General features: G+C 39.4%; 1 protein-coding gene across 2 annotated transcripts in view; it reads right to left on the reverse strand.

The window, feature by feature from the left end:
• Window positions 1-1915: 1915 nt before the first annotated feature.
• PHF21B (PHD finger protein 21B) overlaps window positions 1916-18691 on the reverse strand; it is a 163672-nt gene continuing 146896 nt past the window's right edge. For both annotated transcript variants that reach the window (XM_061988788.1, XM_061988787.1), the window contains 7 exons: window positions 14424-14500; window positions 11621-11675; window positions 8137-8159; window positions 6597-6755; window positions 5533-5608; window positions 4415-4518; window positions 1916-2140 (listed from right to left, as the gene is read on the reverse strand). In XM_061988788.1, coding sequence (XP_061844772.1) covers window positions 1916-2140; window positions 4415-4518; window positions 5533-5608; window positions 6597-6755; window positions 8137-8159; window positions 11621-11675; window positions 14424-14500 — 719 coding nt within the window. The remainder of the gene's footprint in view (window positions 2141-4414; window positions 4519-5532; window positions 5609-6596; window positions 6756-8136; window positions 8160-11620; window positions 11676-14423; window positions 14501-18691) is intronic.

The following is an 18691-nucleotide window of genomic DNA, read 5'->3' on the forward strand; positions in this document are numbered from 1 at the left end:
GGAAAAAAAAAACATTAAACCTGAAAACATCTACATTGCAAGCCACATTAGAATGCATAATTGGCATACAATAACCAATGTATAACAATTGTGTTTTACTTAGTTCACTTTGTTCATCAATAAAAGAATATAAAAATCTTGTTCAACCGAGTGTTGTGTATTAAAATAGATTTGTATAGTACTGCACAGTTTCTCCCGGAGTTGTGAAAATGGTTGAAGGGACCATGTGCTGCCTAGTGATGGGCGATGGAAAAAGCCAGTCCCTCATGTGTTTGTTTTTTGTTAATTAAAAAAAAGAAAAAAAAAAAAAAGAAAGACAGAAGATATTCGGCACCATGTGATACGCTGATGTGAGAGACTAACCTTTGTCGTGCTCTGGTGGCTTCTTGCTTGCCTTAAGTACCTGTTGTGCTAATTGACAGAGAACTCATAAACGACAGAGACAATGGCATCTGGGGAGTGTGTGTGTGTGAGTGTGTGTGTGTGTGTCTGATGTTGAGCAAAACCGGGGTGCCCATCACTACCTTCCCACACAGGCCGCAGGGTGATGGGGGGGCCTGTGGCCTATGGAAGGGCCAGGCAGGCCCCTGCAGTATCAGGAAGACTAGCTAGTGAAACAAGCAGGAGTGCTGGGATTTTCTCAGGCTAATGCTAAATGCTTCCCAAATGTGCTAAAACCGAACAAAATATTAAAAAGGAATTAGGTTTTAAAAACAAAAAATCCCCCCAAAAACGCTTTAAATTTTCTATGGCCTATCCCTCTCCCAGAACTCTTGATATTATCCTGTATGAGAAACAACCCCTTGAGGCAGTTTTTCCCCTTTTTTTTTTTTCCTGTACCACTTCAGCAGATATTTCTGCAAGCAAAAAGGAAAAATAATAATAATAATTTTTTAAAAATCACATTACATATTTTTAATAATAAAAATGCAGTACAAAAATGTAAAGCTATCTTTTTGGCATATTATCTGTACTGGCAAGGAACAAAAAACCAGAATATTTATTTGCTTAAAAAAAAATCCAAAATAAACAAAAAAGAAAACTCTCAAAATAATCTCTTTAAAAAATGAAACCCCATCCTGCCAAAGATATCCACTATTATGGTTTATGCTAAAACTTGCACAAAAACTCCATGAGAAAAATACACCGATAGCAAAATAAGTAAAAAGGACCTGCAAAAAAGTAAGGAGTTTTACAGTCATACTTTTTTAAATACTTCAGAACGCATATACAGAAGCATCAGCATGAAAATACTTCAATATTTTACTAGAAATGCTAACTTCATACAGTTTCTTTATTTAAATATCTGCAATTCTCAACTCTAATAATACTGAAAAAAACCACAATTTTTTGTTTCAAAGGCTCTGTGTCTGTGACACTGTTCTGGTCAAAATAGCCCCATCTCCAGGTCACCTGAAACAACTCTGTTCCTCTGATAAGAATCCTTGTCGAGTCCTAAGCAGTTCAGTTTCTGGTTATCTCACTGATTTCCCTCCCACACATCATAGCTTTCAGCCCAACTACTTCTCTACTACCTCACTAACTCTTTGCATTGAAAATTTTCCCCTTAAAGCAGAACTGGAAACCTGTCTGCCCCCCCACAAAAGGATATCCTGCTTCCTATCGGCCATACTTTTCCTGTTCATTCTCAGTCATAAATACATTAAGGCCAACAGAACAAAAAAAACCTCATAAGCACTGAAGGTCTCGGCAAATCCAAAACCGCAGCACAGCCCGCTCCTTGGGAACCTGCTGCCACAGTGACCTACAAACTGGACAGATTGGTTTGCAAGTTTCTACGTGTATCAAAACTGAGATTGTTCCTTCTCTCTTTTGTTTCAGTTTAATCTCTCCTCTGCGCATGTGTATAAAGTTCCTTTTTCCCCCTTCCTTCGCACTTTTGCAGCCGACTCTGTCAGTTGTTACCCTGTGACTGCTGCAAGGCTTTGTGCATGGCAGCGGAGGCAGGGGAGGGTTTGATCCAGGGGACAGTTAGCAGGGAGGAGGTGGTGGTGGTTGTCATGGTAACCTGAATCATCTGCTCGTTTTGTATCAGTCTAATGAGAGTTTTGAGACGTTCCAGTGATGACTGAGTCCCTTTCTGCTGGGCCAACAGGCTGGTTTTTAGCTCTAAGCATTTCTGTCAAAGAGAAAGAGAGAGAGAAGGAAAGACTGAGAATACATTCAAATTGGTGTCAAACATCTCTCCAAACATCCTTTTGTGTCTTGAGTGCACGTCCTGTTCAAATGAAGTATATTCTCCTTTGGGGATAGCAAAAACACAGCTTAACGAATGGAGTAATCACTAGTGCTGTGTATGCTGCAGCAGCTGTCTGAGGTAAAAATACCTATCCCAACCTGAATGCATTCAGATGATGTTTCTGACCTCCTCCTGTAGACAGTCTGACAGAAATGCCTTCTGCACTCCAAAGAGATCACTGGCATGGGACTGTAATAGCTGTATTATTACTGGAAAGCACCAAAGGCACCAGTGAGGTCTCCAAATCTTACCAAAAGATAAACATGCGAGGGATGAACCTCACTGTGATGCGTTTTGTACATGCCACATATTTTAGGGAGTCAGTACTGTGAAGATAAGTTGATTGCACTAAGCATGATGTCAATACCTTTCTGGCAGAAAACTCGATCTAAGATGCAATCATTACACCACTGCAATCATGAGAAAGCCTTTTTCCTATGGGGTGGCCAAACTGCACCCTACAGTCACTTGAAACATTTCATACAAACCTACACAAAAATGAGCATGAGAGCAGAAGCATCTTGAAGAAAAGATAAGAAAGAAACAGTAATTCTCCTTTCCCTCCCATCATCTGCGTACTGCAGCTAACATCCCATCCTCTATGCTATCAGCTGGCCTGCAAAGGATAGTGTGACAGACCAAAGCCTCGAGTCTGGCTGTTAGAGAAGCGGACAGTGGCCTCTCTCATATCTGAAACCTCCTGTTTTCTTTCTCCCAGTGGATCCAGGGATCTGGCAAACCTCTGCAGATTTCTCTTCTTTGGCTGTAGTCTACACTGCCCAGGGTAAAGAGGTGTCCCAGACAAGTGGGAAACACTCACTTAAAGGCAAGTTGTTTGAAATGAAACTGTGTGGAGCTGCTTAGAGGTTGGTTTAGACAGATGAAATCTAAAATGATTACCAAATACTACCATTTATACCTACGGTGTGCATGAGAATGTTCTCTTCAATGTATATCTCTGTTAAGGCAAATGTCAGAAATGAAGTTGCTCTATGTTGGAACACCTTTAATTGCTTTTCTGCTTTCAGGTGGATCTATCTCAAATAATTATAATCAACAATTGATATTACTATTTAAAAAAGACAGTATTTCCCACAGAAAGAACATTCTGATTAGGCAGAAGTCCTGCTGATTTTGACAGCCCTAATATACACCTGATATCTGACAGCATCCTCAAATGCTTTTCTTTTTCCAACCACCTTGTCTCACTGCACTCTCCTACCTAACTAAAGATATTCCATAACCCAGCATCACTTCTTCATACATATGTGTTTCCAGTAGTGCTGACTGTGGCTATACACACTTACAGGGAATGTGCCCCCCTTCCCCATGATGTCTTTTAATAAGTTATTGCTTTTCCTTCCACTCTATTTTAAACGTGATAAATATTTTAATATGGCTCCTCTGAATACCTGCAGTGGTAAAACAAGTAATCACCAGTTACTCCTGCAGCTGCCACTTTGATTTTTCCAGGGCAAGGAAGTTTCAAATATTTATTGAGACTGCCACGCAAGCTAACAGCTACCCCTTAAGCATAGGACTGAGGTGAGGTAGCCCTTAGTAAGTTCCTTCAGCCATAGTGGATAGGTATTATGGCTTTGAACTCAGCCCACTCATTAATGCCAAAGGCTGGCCCTCATAGCATGGCATGTGTAGGAGACATCTCCAGCCAACACTCAGCTTTGAAAGGAGTTCACAGAGAAAATGAGTGTGAATATATTTCCAGCCATGGAGAAGTTGTTACAAGATTCAGACCCTGAGACAAATAAATATGGTTATTTCTATCTCCTCTCAAAAGCTTTGAGTTAATGGTGAGCAGCTATCACTGGAGGACACGCGACTAAACTTTTCACCTGGAGAATGTCGCTGGGTAGACCAGAGCTATGTATGGCACTACCAGAAGGGCAGCCACAGCTACTTTGAGGTGGTGGTTTTTTGTGTACGACAGGAATTCAGGTGATTTCTCCTCCTCAGCTTGTTTTTGTGCATAAAGGAAATCCATGAGTTTTTTCCTCAGAGGAACACATTCACATTTAAACATCTGTAGCTTGGGAGCATAAATCATTTCTTAGTCACAAAATATCATTTTTTCAGGCATAAATTCTTTATAAACATCTCTGCAGGAGACTCTGTGTCCCCAGTCACGTGTCCTACCTTCACTGCATTGTTGAGAAGTCGATCTTTTTCTTCTAACTGTCTATGCTCACTCTTCAGCTCACTGCTTCTCTTTAATAACTTCCGCTTCTCTTCTTCTTTGACTGCAGAACAATAAGATTAAGAATGCAGAAATTAACAAAAGGGCATATGGCAAAACTGTGTGCTTGACAACAAAGCAGAAGCATGTATTTTGAGTGGTGAATTTCAGGTCTCATTAGCCTTTTGTCAGCAGGTACAGCCAAATAAATCTGGAGTTTCTGCTTGCATGCATGTGTCTACATCAATGGCTGGCACACAAGACAACAACCAAAAAAGCTACAGTGCATCTTTGACATGAAATAAAAATAATCCTTGGACTACATGTGGTCCTGGACGTCTCCAAGAAAGAGGTGAATGGTATTTAAGGACAGGTCAGCCACCTGGAATAGTTATCAACACTGGCTGAAAAGCACAATCACAGCAGCACCAGACCATTGTGAAGTTTCCTTAAAAATATCATCTAATGCCTCAAACAGTCTATTGTAAGACTTTAACGGGGAACTAAAAAAAAATCTGATGATCAACGCATTGATTCTAATGACGTCTGATTCAAATAATACCAAAACAGCTAGGAGCTGATACTGCTGTAGTATCACAGAATGGTAGGGGTTGGAAGGGACCTCTACAGCTCATCCAGTCCAACATCCTTGCTAAAGCAGGTTCACCTCAATCAGGCTGCACAGGAATGCATCTGGGACTAAACACCCAATCTGAGTGCTAAACACCCAATTACATGGCTCTGCCTAGCCTGACCGTGTCTCTGCCTCAAAATCCCGTTTTCAGCCCTGTTCTCAGGAAGGCACCACTTTCATGATAGCCTCCTTCATGGAGTGAAGCTCCTGAGAGATCAATCTCAGCTTCTTTGAAGACTGAAGACAGTGAAGGAGCAGGCAAAGGGAAAGAGGAGAAAGTGACCTGCTGTTCCCAGTCACAGGCCCTTATGGCCTTTAGCCTAATAATGTCATTACAGCCGGTAGCATTACAACACTGCTTCAATACTAGTGCTACAAAGGACTCAAATGGCATTGCCTATCACGAACAGGGAATCCCTTGTCAGTACCTGTGTTAATCCCTACCTGTTTTATGAGTAACATAGGAGTGAACAATAGCCAGAGTTCCAGTCCATGGTACATTGTCGTCTTTCTTTAACACCTATAAGCCCATGAAACAATAAAAAGTTAGGACTCCACAAAGAAACACATTAATATTTTTCTTCTTCCAGCCTCATAGCTGTGCAGGACCAGATCTAGGGTCCTCGTCTCAGAATTCACAAGCTGAAAAGCGACAAGAGAATATTTTGAGTAACCATCTCCATTGGGGCTTACTCCTTTACACATCTCCATAAAACAGTACTACCAAACAGTGCTAAAAGAGGGATACAAATTCTCTGTTTCTTGTTGCTGTGGTCACAAGCACTCTCTGGAGTGCTCCGCATTGTCAGGAGAAGTTGCTTGTCTGTATGAAAATCTGACTGTAAGGATCTAATCCTGGGCTGCTCTACTCTCTGCAACTGTGTACTAGAACTTCCCCTTGACATTTTCAAAGGAACATGACAGTGATCTTAATGCTAAACACAAAGAACTCTAAGGCACAAAATCTAAGCCTCCACTCTCCAATTTAGTGACACTACTGTTTCAGTAATTGTTTTCCTGTTCGTGCAATCAGCATTATTCACAGCAACTAGACAAATTAGCATTTCTGACATGACTGTGATCAGTAGTTGTGTGTAATAGACATGATTTAAAGAAAAGGAAGTATTCTCCTCATAGCTTTCAGATCCACTGGTAAACAGTGTCTCCTTTAACGCTGTCTCCTTTACCTATAAGATTTACATTATTTGTCTGGCAACTCTACATGCTAGTGACTTTACCGTAAAGAAGGGAAACAAAGCAAATGAAGAGCCATTTCAAAAACAGATGTGACTACAGGCAAGTTAACGCAGTACTCAGTATATGTTCTGACTTTAAGATGACGAAAATACCAAAACAAATGCTGCGAGCTGTACTAACAGCCTCTCGGTATTACTTCAGCGAATGCAGTCCCCTAAGCTGTGACCATAGGTTAGATTAGTTTAGTGGTACATGAATTCAAGGTTTCTCCCATTTTCTTTTCTTAGTGTGCTATGGTCCATGTAGCTTACCTTCTGTTGGCACTTTGGACAGACCCAGACCCCCTTGGGGGCAGTTTTGAGGGGAGGGTCCAAGCAATTGAGGTGATATGCTCTGGGACATGTGCCACAGGGCTGCAAGTTTATACCACGCTTGCAAGCAGTGCAATGTTCATCGTGGTGGATCTCACTCTGCAAGAGAAGAAGGATGGCTTAGGTAAAGTCAACCCATTGAGAACTTCTCTCTGTACAGCATTCAAAGTCTCCATTGTAGCAGACAGGCTCATTCAAACACAGGCTCTAATTGTCAAAAGGACCCTGACTGCTGTAGAAGATGACAGAAATAATGGTGTATGATAGCAGCAAATACAAACGAATGAGCCAGAAGCAAGTTCCATAAATTCAAACAGAAAAAAAAAACCAAATCAAAACCAACTAATCAAACACAGGAGAGAGACAACTAATATAGTCTACTTGTGACACAGGGATTATTTCACTTGTTTCTGATAATGTGTCACTTCAACACATCCATCACCATGCATAGCCCCCTTCTGAAGCATGGATCAAAGTCAATACGTAGATCATTTGTCCTTCAAGTCCAAAGCGGAAGGAAACAAGCAAGAAAAAGTTTCTGGGGGAAAAAGCACAGCTCCATGTTTTACGGCCATTGCTGCAAGGAGCAGTTGGGAAAACAGTACGCTCGAGTACAAGCTTTTGCTATGTACTCTCTGTTGTCAACTCCTCTAGAGGGTCCCTCTGCCCCTTTATTCTCCCTGGCACTAATTGTTCTCTGTTCAGACTTGCTCTGACAACCTTTCTCCAACAAGACTGATTAGTTCTTTGTCTGAAGCAATATATAAAATGAACTAAGACTCATCAACAAAGTTACAATGTCATGTAGTAAATTGCTATGCTAATCTGGTGGCAACTTTAATTACTCTTTGTATAATTAAGTGCATTTTAATAAAGGAGATACTGATTTTGAAACTCTCACGGCTTGTGAATCATTATAACCCCTCTACATTTTCCTAATGCTTTTCCAGGAAAAATAACTTTGTACCTGTGATAATTCCAAAAGCGTATTTTCATTTTTTAGGGATATTAATCATAATGTTTCATGATACTTTTAGTCAAGCTTACATCTTAAACTGTAACTCGGTCCTGTCAAAAAAATCACTCTCCAGAATATTACTCTTTAGAAATCACCTGCTCAAAAAGTCTTAATTTTAACATCAATGTAAATACATTGAGTCTATACAAACTTGGGTGGTTACTCTTTTTCCTTACAATTTGCATTAAAACCACAAATCTGGACTAGCAATTTCTCAATCAGTGTATTCTACAAAGGGATTAAACTCAAGCCTTACATATGAAAGCCCAAGAGTTCATCTCTTTGAAATTCTAACTTGGAGACTCAAAGACTTAGTGGGAAATGTTTCACAGAAGCAGCGTGAAAGGCAAAGAGAACATTGCAGTTTTGTACCTTGATAGAGACTACAATAATCAGAAGCAAGCACTAAGTTATATGGTGATGAGAAAAACATCGTTAATATACAAATTTTGCTACACATACCTTCCAGAATGGATCCTCATTTGCTAGCATATGAAAGAAGGGCAGAGAACAGATTAGTGGGAAACACATCACTGCAATGAATGCTAGTTCTCAGCTATGGGAGCTAATTTTAGTCAGGCTGTGACATGGGAGATTAGGACATTGCCAAAATGAACGCGGGCAGGGAAGAATGCAAGAGCGAGCAGTGGAATTAGCATTTGAGATTCTTCAAAATTTACATTGCAGGATCCCCATGCCTAAAGGTCTGATGCTAAAACGCCACAGTATAAGCAGCACATTCTGTTTCAAACTTTCAGAAATTGTCATGCACCAGTCAAAAAGTCAGTTTCTTACGGACTTCAGCCTGCTGCGTGATGAGCAGTCTGGCCTTGAACCAGCAAGGCACTTAAGCGGGAGCTCAACCTGGAGTATGAAATTGGTGCCACTGACTTACCGTTAAACACATGTTTAAAAGTTCAGTTGATTCATAGCCAAAATGGTCAGCTACTTGTGGGAGTGAGCTTTATGTTATCATCAACTCTTCATCACCAAACTACTCCCACACAAGATGTCTAGATTTCTGCCCTTTTGATGAACTGAGTCTGTAGTGATTACATTCACAGTCTGATAAGAACAGGAACCATCAGAGCTCACTGAAAAGCAGGCCAAGCCTTTCATAAAAATATTTGTGAAATTCATCACACTTGGGTCCAAAAATAAAAAGCCAGAAAACTTTAACACCTCTATGGAAACTGCACAGTTGGTTGTAATTTTTGTTACTGATTTATAAGAGGCTGGTGAACACTGTCCCAGTGAGTGACAAAGAGCTGATGGAGAGACTTTTCTTTGGCTTGAAATAGAGACAATGAAATGGATAGTTCTCTCTTTCTGTCCTTCTTCAGCTCCTTTTCTGTTCACAATGAGAATATAGTTGCTCCAGTGTGATTCCTCATATACAGACTAACCTGGGAATTGCTTTCTGCTGTCACACATTCGTTTTGTACACTGATGTATGCAGACTAGTGAAGATGCAGACACATTCAGACCTCACGTGTAGAAAGAGGAACATAAGAATAAAGCAACAGCTTCACCTAAGTTAGACCAAAGGTATAAAGTCCAGGGTCCTTTGCTAACAGCATCCAGTGCTGCCACTCGGGCACAAGTTTCTTTCCAGATGCTAGTAGTTTATGGATTTCCCTGCCTTTTCATCTTTATATTTAACAGCCTTATATAGATTTTTTTTCTTCCACAAATTTGTCTATTTTCCCCAACAACTGTAGTAGTATCCTTTGCCATTGAGTTCCATAAATAATCATGGACTTACAAAATCTTCAGATGTCACTTCGTATATACAAATACACACACAGAGATTCACCATGATATGACACCACAATTACTCAGGGGATATTAACGTTATTCAGATAAACGGAGGCTTGATAATTGATGAATCTTTTCTACAAATGATACATGTCAGGGGATGTGACCTCATTTCAGGTAAGACATTTTCAGATAAATGAATCCTGATTAATTGACATTTTGTTCAAAATTTACAAGAATTGTTCTCTTCTGCATCTCAGGAAATGACAGTTGTTTCCTTTACCTCATAGGGACTTTTAAAGTTTGTTTAGTTCTCTTTTCAGCTAACTTTTACAGCAAAGTTTTAAACATTTAAAAACATATCCACTTCTGCCTTCTGGTTGCTGAAATGAAACTGAAGACAATCTTTTTAAAGGAGAGTTTTGTAAGAGAAGAGGCAGTCAGCTTCCCATTGAAGGTGGACAACTACCTCGCTGCAGTGTCGAGCTGCCCAGGACAGCATCTGTCTGCAGTTCAGAGCTTGCACAGCATCCAGCACAATGACACTTGGTGCACGGAGCTAAGAAACCCCTACAGAGGTGGGAAGTCCTGCTATTAAGTTCAGCTTAACACTATCAGAATATGCAGAATCCCAGAACAGATTCTGGATTCTGGAAAACCCAAAGACACTGGAGTAGAAGAAGAATGAACAACTAAAGAGAGAGAGCATTGATTTCTAAGCAGCTCTGAGACAATCCCAACGCTGTTACTTAACTACTTCCTTGCAAATAAAATGGAAAACACATGGTGGAAAGGTGGTCAGAGATAACAAACCCTACTTCAATGACAGGCTAACAGCATAGCTTGTTAACATTGCCATTCTCTCCTGTTTTTTCCCATGTGTTTACATGGCAATAATAAGTGCTATGATAAGACAAATAATAAATTTTAATTTTAAAGATAAAACTAAGCCAGGAATAACATTCTTTCCACTGGGGTTTAAATGAGCATGAGCTCCTGTTAAGAGGCATGTCATCATAGTTGTTTACTGTGTAATAACCTCTTCTGTCCTCTGAGGCCTTATGCATTAGAGGCATATGGTAAATAGGCCATTGTCTGCATCTAGCACATAAAGTTTTGAAGGCAGAGAGAACTGCATTTCAGTTGATTGAGGCACAGGAATTCAAGGTAAGGCTAGAAAGAATCTCGAGCACTAAATGTGACACTTGACAGAGATGTGAAGCAAACAATGAAAAACTGACAAAATTTCCTGTCCCAATTGAAACTACCCTGTAAATGCTCCTAATACTGAAATAATATTTGGCTTAGAAAAAGGTCTGTCTTCCCTTACCTCTGATAGACCACAGTAGCACCTGTTATAAAGACAACCATGAGGGCAAGGACATAATCACATTTCTTCACTATTTTTCCTCTTCTGAAATGCAACTCAAACTTATCGCTTTCTCTTTTAAAACCCTACATAGGCCTCATTTGAAGAATTAAACTGTATTCAATATTCTCCATGTTTCATCTGCCTTCTCCATATGTTGCGTATTTTTTTCTTGGAATGGCTTTCTTCGCATGAGCTAATCATCATCTCCAAATGGCTCTTCTGAGTTGGTCATTCTCAAGGCTTTTACCATAAAATTTTCAGCATCTGAATTTTTTCTAAATGCAAGATTGGAAGGCTTGTTCAAGGGCATCAAATCAAGACTTATGGATCCAGCTCTTGGAGTTAGAAAAAGTGTGTGGTTTTCAGCTGTTGTTTTTAAAACAAAAGGTATGGTAAATTTCTAGCCCTTGAGAATGGACAGCAATTTCTAAAAGCTGATGAAAAGAGGCAAATCAAAAGTCAGAATAGTACTGATTTTTTAAATATTGATTTTTCAATATATATCTTTAAGCACTTGGGGTTGGCAACACCGCCTTTCTCAATCAGTCCTCTCACTGCATGGTGCTTACAATACTGGAGATCCAATTTTCCACTGATTGCAGAGATTTTGGATCCATTTCTACAGTTGACCTTTGGCCTTATCCTTCAATTGTTTTTGCAGGAAAACTATCTGTTTTCAATGCAGACTAAAAAGCACAGGGACCTTACACAAAGTAATGCCTTGTGTTATCCCTGCAGTAATTCATGTGAAATCCTACTAATAAATATTTAACATGTCATTAGAACAGTAGTATATTCATTTAAAAATACGCTTACCTCTTGTTGAAAGGAACAAGGGGTTATTCAAATAATTTGATGCAAGGCGTTTCCGCTACAAGGGAAAAGAAACCAACCACAGTGTCATTGAAAAGTGCTCTGGTTATCTCTCACCATTCCATTTCAAATTAACAATCTCCATGAACTTCCTCCATGCATTAACCATCTATCCAGAAGCTAGTTCTGTGACTTATGAGACACACATACAAACAGTTGCATTATTTACCTGTCTCATAAGTTCTCATAAGTGCATTAGATTTTCTTAGCAAGAGAGAAATGCAAATTGTAAGTATTAATGATTAGGTTGCAGGATACGTTGCAGACATCAATAAGAGCAAGGCAACATCAACAGTAACCCCAAGCCCAGCAGATAAACAACGTTCATAAGGGAAGAACTGTGTAATAAATTGTTGCTGTGAGATGCCATCTTTATTTGCATATATAGAAATGGTGATAGACTTCCTAACTGTAGGAAAACATCACTACCTTCTGTGACACTTGCCTACGGTTCATATTCTGTTTGCAAACAAAGTATTAGAGCCTAAGCAAAATATTTCTCTTTCAAAAGTCAATGTGTACGACCTCTAGGAGCTGGTAGTGATTTCAATCTGCTGAGGCAACCAAAGATTTTCAAACTTAACACAGACCACTGGAAACCTGACAGAGATGTTTAACTAATTTAATGCAACCCATCACCAACTTGTCAGATGGCAAAAGCTGTTGGTCAATAGCAAGCCAGGCTTCATTAGCAGTCTATATAACCCCTAATTGTTTCTCTGAGCCATCCAATACTTGTATAGCAGGACTGGAAACTGTACCATTTTTCTCCATTAGATGTTGTTAGAGTCTGCTTGGAGGAAAATTGGAAAGTTTTTGCTAATAAATGATTTATTCTGTAGTGAGTAAATTGTTCTCTTACACACAGGTGCCTGCCAGCCTGTTAATGAATTTTGAATAGAAATTTCTTCCTTAAAAAAATACTCAGCCTGGAACTTAACCCTTTCCTATGAAAAAAAAAAAAATAAGCAAAACAAAAAATGTTTTAAAGCTAACATGGCCGGGAAAGTGCTATCTCCATTCTTTTGTAAAGAGAAACGCTTTGAAAAGAAAAAGCACAACATTCAAGTGAAGACACAGGACTGTGTTCACATTTTTGTAATCAAGGAAGTCAGCATCACCACTACAGATGCTGAGCTCCTGCCGTTTTGAGGGGCGTTGGCAAATAAAAAGTCTAATTTATATGCAATTTCAATTTAAACAATCATGAATTAAAGATCATTCAGTAGACTAAGAGCAAATTAAACTCCACCAAAATGCCTGAAATGCCACAAAATACCTCAACTCACTGATTAGCAAATCAATCTGAGCAGCTAATTGATCAGAGAAAAACCATCTGCCTCCATTTTACTTGAACGGCATTCCCCATGGTCAGGACTTAATGACAACTCCTAATGAGGACACAGCTGATCAGCCACAGGACTCTTTCACAGACATTTCTTTTTCCTTGCCATCTTTCACTTCAGGATATGTTTTTGAGAATAGCTACAATGAGAAGTATGAGCTAGGGGTACAGCAGACATCCTCCATCACCTACTCCATGTCTGTTCCAAAATAACTGAGCTTCTCACAAACACTGATCAGACTACAGTCACAAAACTGCTGCAAGTATTTTAATAAACTCATTAGGACAAAAAGAGAAGCCACCACAAATTTAATGCTAGCAAGACTAAAGTTTCTACTGCGTTAAATGTTTGATGTATGGACATCAGTATTTGCTCTGAAGAGGTTGCTAGATAAAAGTTGGGGCATTTTGAAGAATTCAAGTGCCCAGAGCTGCTCTGGAGTATCTCAAAGACTTTGCAAAAAAACCCAAAAAGAGCAGTCAAGCTACTTGACTACAGCATTGGGTTTCTTAGACTCATCCGTCTGCTCTCTGCCAGCAAACACAGAAATCTGAAATGTTGGCATAATAAAAATTCTGCATTACTTAAACAAAGAAAAATCCTTTTCTTTAGGCTTATGGAACTCTGAACACAGAGAAATCTTGCTTAAATGCAGAGCTGTCCACAAATCAATTTCATTCCTGCAGGAAGCTCAAATAGTATCCCCAAACTGTGGTGGTATTAAAGCTGAATAAATGCATATATGTCAGTTCAGAAACAAAGAAAAAAACAATTTCAAAAGAAGTTGTCTATTTATATACTGCTTTTACACTAGGTTTTAAGTCCAGCATTATGTAGGACCAAATTTTGCTACTACTATAAATGTAACAGAGTCAGTATAACAGACAACAGAGATTATCCGGGGCATTTTATTTTTAATGAGGCATTATTATATTTATTATGCAGGCTTCCATTCCCCCTGCAGAGCACCCTGATTCTTAAACCAATACATCCCTTTTATGGATACCACTAATAAAAAAAGCAAAGTTCTTCATTTATTATTTGGCACATAGGAAGAGAAACAGCAATGCAAGTTTGAACATAATGCAGCACTTCTGTTCTTCAGTTCTGACCTAAAGGGACTATCTGCATGGGTGAAAGAGTAATTAGCTCCCACTGTAATTTAGTCCTTTTGGCCTTTATTAAAATTAAGATAAATTCTTTGAAGCAAGTGATGTTGTGAGGTGAAAACCTGTTGCTTAGCTACGCAGATGAGATCTTTTCTTTATTCTCCACATCAGTATCTCTTTACAAGTAAATGTGTGGTTCTGTGTTCATATATACTTTTCTAATAAGAAGCACTTAAACCTTTTATTGATATGAAATAGAATCATGGTTAAAAAAAGTCAATGATAAAGTACCTCTGTTTCCAAGAGTCCGCTGTAGGCTGGATTTGCTGTGCTTCTTCTCTTTCTTTCCTGACGCTTGCTCTGGATTTCTGTAACCATGGAAAGAAACATGAATTGTATGTTTCTCATTCATCAGGGAAAAATGTAGATCTAACTTGTTAAGCAAGATGCTCTTATCCTCAACCCCTTGGGCTTTGTGTTCAGTTTCAGTTTCTAAAGTATAATTGGGTTGCATCAGCATTGATATTTGCTGCAGTTCAAGGTTTGACATTAATAAGCCTTTCCTTGAAAGATTCAGAATATAGTCACTTTTTTTTCCACCTTCCTTTGAGGTGGACTTCTGCTGCCCTACAAGGTTTTTATTATGATCCCTTCAGACACATATTCATAAAAAATCAACAGAAAGCTTTCAAAATACTATCAACGTCAGCTATTAACAAAAACGGAAGCATTTAAAGCAGTTTAGCCTTGTAATTTATATGAGATGAAAGCACAGAGGTCCTTTTAAATTTCATTTACGTTACTTTTCCTCTGAGGAGGTTAGAAAAAGCACAGTCAGAATGGCATAACTAGACTGAGTTCTAACTAGGGCGTGATGATTTATCCATCCAAAAACATACAACTTCACAATCCCGAGCACACAAAATGGTTTTATGAGACACACATGTATTTGTGTCACTGGAAACAGCAGCACAAAGATAGGCTCATTGAATTGCAGTCCTGGTCAGAAAAGGGTGAAACACAAGAGAATTCCCTTCCGCTAAATGGTAACACCTATACAAGACAGTACTTGCTGAGGACTGCATTTAGCAACAGTTAGCCACATGCATCCTTTTCTAAACACATACAGACTTAGTGGGTGGGTTCCATGACCACTGAAATCTGCATGTTTAATGATACTTTTATCTGAGCCAGGACTTCATTTCTATCATTCAGAATTTCTTTTTCCAGTTCTTGACGTAAGTTCAGAATGGTGAGATTATTACAACCATCTATTTTAGAGCCTACTTTTAATTTTTATAAGGGCAGACATACACTAGCAAGGATAGCCACTGAGAATCCATCCCATGACATGAAACATGCACTGCTGAGCTGATGCTCTCTTCCAAAATGTTTCCTTCATGATTATTGCAAGGCAAGGCTGACTCTTCACTGAGGTGCCAGAGTGATCTTGTTAGTCTAAATGCCCCTGCAATGGTTGTAACTCCACGTCTTGCTCAAAGTAAATCTCTCAGAACGAGAGGAAACGGCAGGAGCAGTAGCTCTTTGGCCCAGATGACCAGGAACACAGCCAACAGAAACTCAGGTGACCATCTGGTTTGGTGTTGTAGAAGGTCTGGCATCTTTTGTCTATGTCTGAGCTAAAGAGGTTGTGTATCTCAGAACACTCTCAGAACCAGAAAATGGCCTTTGGTATATTGAGCACTATTTTCCACTTGCAGTCCCACAGTAAGATAAAGTCCAGTTCTCAGGATGTTTACAATACATGGGAATTAGATAATCAACACATAGTTCTGGTTTACAGACACTCTGTCCACATGTGAATTGCTTCCTCACAGAGTAAAAAAGGCCACGTACTGCTTTAAGTTTTGCTACAGGAAATGATATTAGTATTGTTGGTCATGTTTTGGATACAGTGTCCCTAGAGATGAAGCCAACATTTTGCAAGGACTTTGTACTGGTCCGAGTTCCAAGATATCGATTTGAAACCTTTCATTCACAAAAGACTATTGGCTAGGCTGCCACTCTTGGTGTGATGGATGTATCAGAAAGAAACTGGACAGACAAGAAAAAACAGATGAGCAACTACTTGCATATTCTGGCTGGGTTTTCCCACTGGCACAGGAATGTGTCACCTCATGCTCAGGAGGTGTCTTCTCCTAGGGCAATTCAAAGAGCACAGGCAGGGCAGGCCTGTATTCACAGCTTGACAAGAGCTAGACACATGCTACCATGTGACTCGGGGAGCTGTACAGAACGTGTGATGCAAGGCTGCACCGAGACACGTGATAGCTGCTATGGTTCCAACCACTGCCAGCATCATGTTAACATCCTTAGTGCTACAGATTCCAAACTGGAGTTATCTTTTATAACAGTTTCCTCCTGCTGTGAAAGTATTTCCTATGAAACGCTCGTTTGGCAAGGTTGAAATCTCCATCCTGAAGTATCCACCCCTTTTTGCATCCTCTAAAGGAAATCAAGCCTCAGCATCAGAGTAAGTGCTAGAAACCGATCCAGCAGCCTGCCACAGACCTACCAGAAGAGAAATGGTTGCTACCGATGTCAGCATCAGTTTTTCTAAGGGGAATTGCTCTCAAGGCCAAAAGGTTACAGAGAGGAAACCACATGCCTTGACGCTGACAAAGAAATGGTGGGAGTGGCCCTCCACTGACTCTTTACTTTGGTCTCAATAGTGTGATCTGGAGCTGTAGCTCTTGAAGCCAGGCTCAGTAACCCACAGTACATGGTCAGTGAATCCATGGCTTGTAGCATCTTGGCACCTTTGTAACAGGATAGGGAAAAAACTAGAGTTAGGGCAGACCAGGCTTAGTCTTTCAGAAGTGGTCACAGGGATGCATGACTGTGACTTTTCACTGGCCCAGAAAAAGAAATGAAGAATTCAACACACCAGAGCTTTCTGTGTCCATAATTGGGATGGCTGTCTTCACAAGAGGACAATGATGCATCCGTAGATCCCTGCCCTTTTGGGTACCAGGTTTCAGAGATAATTTATTTAGTACATGTTCTCACCAAGGCAACAGAAATATTTGATGGAGCCTGAATGACACATGTGGTAGATACCTGGAATACAGTTTTGGAAGAGGCATCGCTAGGATACAGAGATAAGTGCCAGCTGGGGGGAAAAGTAATAACAGCGGGAATAGATGGAAATAAGAGAGAGTAATGAACTCAAATGTCTCTAGATGTACTCCACCCTATGTAGCCATCAGGGAGTGAGAGCACAATGTCAGCACTTTATTTATGGAAACCAAACAAAAACATCCATGCTTGTGATGTAAGGAGTATGTACATCAAAGACTGTGTCTGTCAATAATCACATCTGGATAGAACAAAAGCATATGCTAGTGTGCTATCTTCTGTTACTTCTTACTTCTGCTAAAAAGTATTGCATATGTTTCATAACAGGGTTCAAGACAATAAAAAATAATTTAACTGGTTAAAACATTCCAGTAACCTAGATGGAAATAATTCAGGATTCTTATTTTGCTAGAGTAAAACAAGATGTGCATGTTTAGGATGTCCTGAATTAAAGAATTCTTTCTAAGTTTTGCTTTCTATCTACTTTTTCTTTCATTTTTTTTTAATACAACGGTAATGCTAAGAGGTGTTCTAATGGCCTAGAGAAAGAGATTGAATATGTTACAATGATGCAGTGCATCATAGAATTGGGTTATCTTATTCCTTTGTTTGTTAATTAAAAAAAAAAAAAACAAAAACAAAAAAACCCCTCCTAAACAGAAAAAAAACCTCTCTAAACTCTATTACATTTGTCAGGGATTAATAAACTTGAAGATGGCTTTATGTTGGCCGTGAAGCTTCAATGAGCTGCTGCCTTCATCAATACACACTCTGCATGGTCATTCTATGAGGCCCGTAATGACTATTTATCTCCAGGGAAAGCTGTACCTTGCAGAATGTCAGTCAGTGGAAGTGGCTGTGTTCATTTACTGGTAAAGGGCTCAAAACATACTTCATACTCAGGCTCTGCAGGACTGAGCTCTTTACCCAGTAAGGGAAAAGATGCTCCTCTGGAATTTAGTTGGAAAGGCTGCTAAGTTGATAGAGAAATCCATATAGAAGATTATAGCCCTTCACCACAAAGTTAATGAATAAAATAAAGGAATGCAGTAACACTGTGAATTAATGATACTGCATGAATAAGCTTTTAATGACTCAATCCTGATACAGTTTAATTCCCAAAATGTGAAATTGAGAAATACATTAGAAGTACTAAAATAAACTGAACTGTGTAATGACCACTGCTTCCTGATAAGTAGCAATGGATGATAACAGTAAATATGACATAGCTCTAAAATAATAACCTTTAGCACATGAAGGCTGTAAGGGTGGTTTTGACAGTTGTAATCACCAATACTCATGAAGAAATACTCTTTCTATAGTAAATAGCTCTTGGTGGAAGCCATTTATTTAGAGCTTGTAGGAATATAAAAAGGGAATTTGTCTGAAAGAATTGATTCTGCAGGATTAGTATTGTAGCAGTTAGGTTCAAAATGTGCATCTCTGTACTTACTGCAGAA

The sequence above is a fragment of the Colius striatus genome, chromosome 1, assembly GCF_028858725.1.
Source record: "Colius striatus isolate bColStr4 chromosome 1, bColStr4.1.hap1, whole genome shotgun sequence".
NCBI classification, from domain to species: Eukaryota; Metazoa; Chordata; class Aves; order Coliiformes; family Coliidae; genus Colius; species Colius striatus.